This window comes from Terrapene carolina, unplaced genomic scaffold (genome assembly GCF_002925995.2).
Source record: "Terrapene carolina triunguis isolate 2854851 unplaced genomic scaffold, T_m_triunguis-2.0 Scaffold68, whole genome shotgun sequence".
NCBI classification, from domain to species: Eukaryota; Metazoa; Chordata; order Testudines; family Emydidae; genus Terrapene; species Terrapene triunguis.
Window position 1 is genome coordinate 66,148,894 of NW_020664419.1, and position 5,623 is coordinate 66,154,516.

General features: G+C 39.5%; 1 protein-coding gene across 6 annotated transcripts in view; it reads right to left on the minus strand.

The window, feature by feature from the left end:
- Positions 1 to 298: 298 nt before the first annotated feature.
- Positions 299 to 5,623, minus strand: part of PPP1R12A (protein phosphatase 1 regulatory subunit 12A) — a 200,349-nt gene continuing 195,024 nt past the window's right edge. For all 6 annotated transcript variants that reach the window (XM_024196693.2, XM_024196691.2, XM_024196689.2 and 3 more), the window contains one exon: positions 299 to 1,864. In XM_024196693.2, coding sequence (XP_024052461.1) covers positions 1,849 to 1,864 — 16 coding nt within the window. In that variant the 3' untranslated portion in view covers positions 299 to 1,848. The remainder of the gene's footprint in view (positions 1,865 to 5,623) is intronic.

Consider the following 5,623-nt stretch of genomic DNA (forward strand, 5'->3'; position numbering starts at 1 on the left):
TTTTATGTTAGCGTAAGACAACGGTGGTTCCCTATATTCAGACCCATCTCTCATACAGATCAATTATAACAAGATATCTCAAAAACTATCCTTGTACCTTTAAAAGCAAGAATCCTGAGCTTGGTAGTAAGAGCATAACCTTACATCTTCAAAAAACCAATCAACAGAAAGAACATGTTCCCCTTACCAAATAAACCAAAACAAAATAAAAATAAAACAAAAAAACAAAACACACAAAAAACCCTCCCCACCCCAATAAAACAAAACCCTTCCCCAAGAAGTAGGCAGTAGAACACAATGACCTTTTTAAATGAAGGGGTACAAATTCACATTTAATATAGTATACAATAACCAAGAATACAATAGCTACTACAAGCTTTACAATGTACAATTTATTTTAATGGCTGAACTGTTCAGTGGTATTAGGCAATAGTCTATGTGCCAATAAGATGTCATCTTGTATAGTTTAGTGAAAATATAAAAGCTGTTTGTTTCTAACAAAAGCAATCTTCACTTAAGTACTTTTTTAAAAAAAGGCCACTGAAATGTATAAAATGGTCTGAACATGATGGTGGTATCAACTCAGATGCCTTTTCACATGGCAATAACAGTGCATATAAACATTGAGTGTAATGGGTTAGGTTTTTCAAATGATTTAGTAACTTTACTTTGGCTAGCACAACAGTTTTGGACAGCACTCAGATAAATACAGGTATGTGAAATGTAGTGAAGCAGTTATATTTATGCAACTTTTATTATGGTGAACACTATCAAATGAAAAAATGGGAGGAACAAGGTAATAAAAGTATTTTATAGTTCAAACCTTTTGTCAAGATAGGGCTCCGTACAATGTACAATGTGTAAATTCATTATACCATAAAAATCAATGAACTTTGTTAAACACACTATTCTGGAGTAGCCTAATTTGCATTAACAGACATTTGCAATAGGGAAGATATTCAAGCATGCCACGTGGTGGTCTGAAAATCAAAACAGTACACATTTATATATACAGCATCACTCAGTACCTGCTAAAATGAATGTGAAGATTACAGGATCTAACACGTTTCACTACAAACTTTTTTTTTTTTTTAAGTGACCAATAAAGGCAGAAAACAGGACTTGTAAAATAATTCTAGTTTCAACTGACTTTAAAGCATCGTGTATAGGAAATAAATGCATATTGCACAAACAGTGAAAGCAAATGTTCCACCAAACATCTCTGTTCCAGGTGGTTGGACAATACAACTCTAGTTAGCAACACAAAGATGTATTTTAAAGGGTTGTGTGGTCTCTGCAAATGATAAAGCCGTGAAAACACTGTACAAGAAAAAACTGGTACATGAATAATTAAAAGGGAAAACACAAATCCAAACGTAGATGTAAAGAAAAAACTGAGTATAGAAAAACTATGAACTGTGGCACAACATGAGTAACTGTCTTCTGTGAGAGCTGAAAGCTTTTGTTGATGCAAAAGTGTTTATGTACAACTAAGGCTTTACTGGTTAAATATCTGAGGCATATCTGGCCTTGAACACTTTCCTTATTTGCTGTAGCTGTAAACAAGATTTCTCAGTCATTTTATCTTCTCAGCAGCTGCACTTTAACATGAAACAATGATCCTGATCAAAAGAACACAGGTAAGAGGGCATTTGGCAGGATATCTGAAAATGACAGTCTCCAAGGAATCTTCCCAAGCTTCCAGTGACTGCCACATCATGGTCCACTGGAGTTACTAGATATGTGCAATACCATTTTGCTGCTGTAGTAAACCTTTTTATTTGGAAAGTTTGCTTATAACTCTGATCAAGGCCCCATTTTCATCTTTTAGCCTCTGGTTGTCTGCCTTCAAGTCTGGTAGCATCTATCAAAAAATGGAAGCACAATGGTTATTTTGCTGGTATAACCTAAAACAAAGGCAACAAAACTAGACAAGGCAGTCATCAGAAATAGAACCCTTATTCATAGAAGTTGTTTTAGTTCTTTCAGTAATAAACTGGTTTAGAGCACTTGGCCTTCTGGCATGAAACAATTAGGCTATGGAATATAAGTTCTCTTTTGCTAGCACTGGATGCAATAAAATTCAGTAGCTGGAAAAAATGGCCTCATCCTGCTCTAGGTGCTTTTGTGCAAAGTAAATGTTGATTAAATTGTTTTAAAGGTTTTAATTACTTACAAGTGCACAACCGATGTTTGTGATCAATTGATTCTTACTATTCAAGAGGCCCATCTACACTAGCAGTCTGCATTATTTCATCAAGATTTAATATTAAAGCTAAGCATTTCTAGTTCTGTTTGTTCCTGCATTGGTTCCAGCTTTCCGTAATACCCAGCCTGATCAACATAAAATGCTTCAGCATGTCTACCTGTAGCACTACCTTCAACCTATGCTTTGGAACACCCATCCCAAGTAGCAGAGTGTACATACACCCAAGAAAACTACATTAAAAGAACATTAAGGTTGCAAAGTCAAACATTCAAAAGTTAGAAAATGCCAGAATTAAGGTTACCTGGAAGGCTGGGAAATGCATAGGCACAGAGAGTTAGGAACCAACGGACGGGGGAGGGAGGAAGGGGGGCAGGAGCTGGGATGACAGTTGGACAGGATCAGAGAGGGAGGATGGGCTAGGATCACAAGGATCTATAACCACTACAGAGAACACTCCCCTACAGAAATTACTCTCCACATTCACCTGCTGTCAGAAAATATCTGTGAAGACACTTGGCAAACTGTGTGTCCTCACCCGACACGAAAGATAACAGCCTATTTCTGCAAACAGTTACTTCAAGCATCAGAGCTCTGTGCTTTGGATCTAAATGTCCAAACCCTGCTGATGACCCATTCAACACAATTCCAACATGATTTTTTTTGTTTGTTTAAAAAAAGTTAGCGAAGTGCACACACAACAACCCCATATGTTAAAAGAACATTAAGGCCGCAAAATCAAGCATTCAAAAGTTAGGCTGCCCACACAATGTAATTCTCCCCTCTCCCCCAGTGTGTACGTATTATGATACACACTGACTACGTGATCACATTCCCCTCCACCCCCCATAATACCCGGCTCTTCAGTGCACAGGACAGGCCTGCCCAGGGAATGAATCACGGCTGTGTAGTGAGTTACGGTGTCTCATTTGCAGAAAAGTGAAGGTGCGTGGTGAGTGCAGCAGGACATTGCAGGAAGAGGAAAGATGGTCTCATCATGATTAAGGAACTTGAATGCCACCTGGAGAACTAGAGTCTATCCTTGCCTCTGCCACAGCGTTCCTGTCTGAAGCTAAGCACACTTTAAAACCAGACTTTTCACAGATGCCCACTAATTGTGTGTGCCTCATTTTCTGGGTGTCCAAATTTTTGACCCTGGGTCTGATGTCAGAAGTGCTCAGCACTCACAGCTGCAACTGAAGTCAATGGGAGCTGAGCTTCGATCATATAAACAGCTATAAAATGCTATGGACTTTGAAAAATCAAGCCCCATGTCTCTCCACTTGGGCACCCAAAATTAGCAGGCACTTTATTATTTTGACCTTAATCTCTCTGAGCTTCAGTTCCCCAGCTGTAAAATTTTACAGCTGGGGAAAATACCCCTCATCTCAGGGGTATGATTAATGTTTGTGAAGCACTCTTATGCTATGGTCAGAGAACCATAGAAACACCCACGAGGATATTAATAATTCTATCTTCAGATCAGGGTTTGAATGGTATGTGTTAAATCAGGCATGGGGCTGAACACTGAACAAAGGAGAAGATAAAACTTCATGGAATGAGGCAGGGGCTTTTGAGCACTTGACTTTGCAACGTTAATTCTTAATGTCTCTTTTTTTAATGCAATATTATCTCTAGTTTACTGTGGTGTATGTATTACGTGTATGGACATATCTCTGCACCACGTAATATGGTTTGTTCCGGTGTTTGTCCTATCTGGGGACCAGTGTACAGTGAAATATAGATGAAATGGCCAAAGACTACCATGCTCCTACCTTTTCTGCTGCTCAGTTTGCTCTGGGCTTCTAGACCCAGAATCCTATGGAACCTCAGTGCCCTCTGAGTGTCTGTGCTTGCGAAGGTAAGAGACTTGGTTTTATTCTTCGTATATTTGTAAAAAGAAAATTATTTTGTTTTACATAGTATTGTGTTTGCTGGCTTCTTGTTTTGAAGCTAAACAGTTTTCTCTTTAGGATCTAGAGAGCAGAAAAATGCAAGCTCAGGTGTGGAGTGAGAATGTCTCTCTGACCTATCCATGAGGCTTAGTCAATTCCGCCATGTTCCCAAACGTACTTGTCAGTCCTCAAGGCAAATTTGGGGGAGTGTGGTATGGCAGGCTGACCAGAAGGCACTAATGCACCTGAAGGAGATAAGTACCATAGAGAGCTGAGAGTTACTGGTGTGTGTATGGGGCGGGGGGCAGCTTGGTCTGTTTTCACAAATGGTTATTTTTTTATTTTCTGTATAAATCTCTGGTGTGTGGGAGATGTGCCTCCAGCTCCACAGTCCTGTGCCAACTCACTCCTTAATGAGGGAGCTACAATTATGTATGTTAGCACACAAGAACTTTAGCTTTTTCCCTCCTAGTGAATTTCCATCCAGATGAAAAAAACACTGTTCAAACATAGGGCTTTATCTAAATACAGTCTATTTGGTATGCAGTTACATAGTTGCCAAAAACTGTCCTTAATAGTTTTTATTCTGATGAAGCTATTTGTGCATTACTACTCAAGGGAGGAAGGAGTAATGGGTAGAGAATATATCAGCCAAATACTGAACAGGGGAGGTGAGAGCACCAGTGTTCTCTATTACTGCAGTAGTAGATATGGGTATTATGGGATTGATCTGGGAGGACAAACAAATAGATTAGCTGCAACTCTGTGCTCCTTATGTATATGAATGCTAAAATGGTTCAACGTGAACCAGCAGAAGCAGAACAAGTGACCAACATTTGCTTGCAGCTAGTGCAATCTTACTGGATTTAGAAGTTCTGGCGACATGTCCACGTACCACTTTCAATACAAAGGGGCAGATCCTCAGCTGGTATAAGTAATGAAGCTCTGACAAGTTACACCAGCTGAGGATCTGCCCCCAAACTGTTCACTAGCATTTCAGGTGCTTGAACCGGTGGTGTGAATGCCAAAATTCTCTAGTGTAGCTGAGCCTTTAGTTAACCCTTAACTATATATGTAAAGCTTCAATTCCAGTTTACTTCTCCCTGAAAAACAAGAGCATCTTTCTGTGGTCTCTTAAATAAGAAAGACCATAACATGCACTATCTGTGTCTTGTTATATTATTGTGGGTAATTCTGCATAGGTCTAGTTGATGCAAAATGTCATTCAGTAGTCACTAAGCACGTCTTTTAGTAGCCAAACCCAGATTTTTACAAAACCAAACCCACAGATGATTAACAGTTTTGCATAAACAAAGGTTTCAACAGACCATGCTCATGAGCATGTGTGGCCTCCTACCCCAACCTCCCAATAGAAAATTCTGAGGCCTGTAGGCAGAACCAAAACAAATGCATACGTCCCTCCTCTCTCCTCTAGGACAGAGAGAGAGAGAGAGAGAGAGAGAGAGGGAGAGAGAGTGTGTGTGTGTGTGTGTGTGTGTGTGTGTGTGTGTGTGTGTGTGTG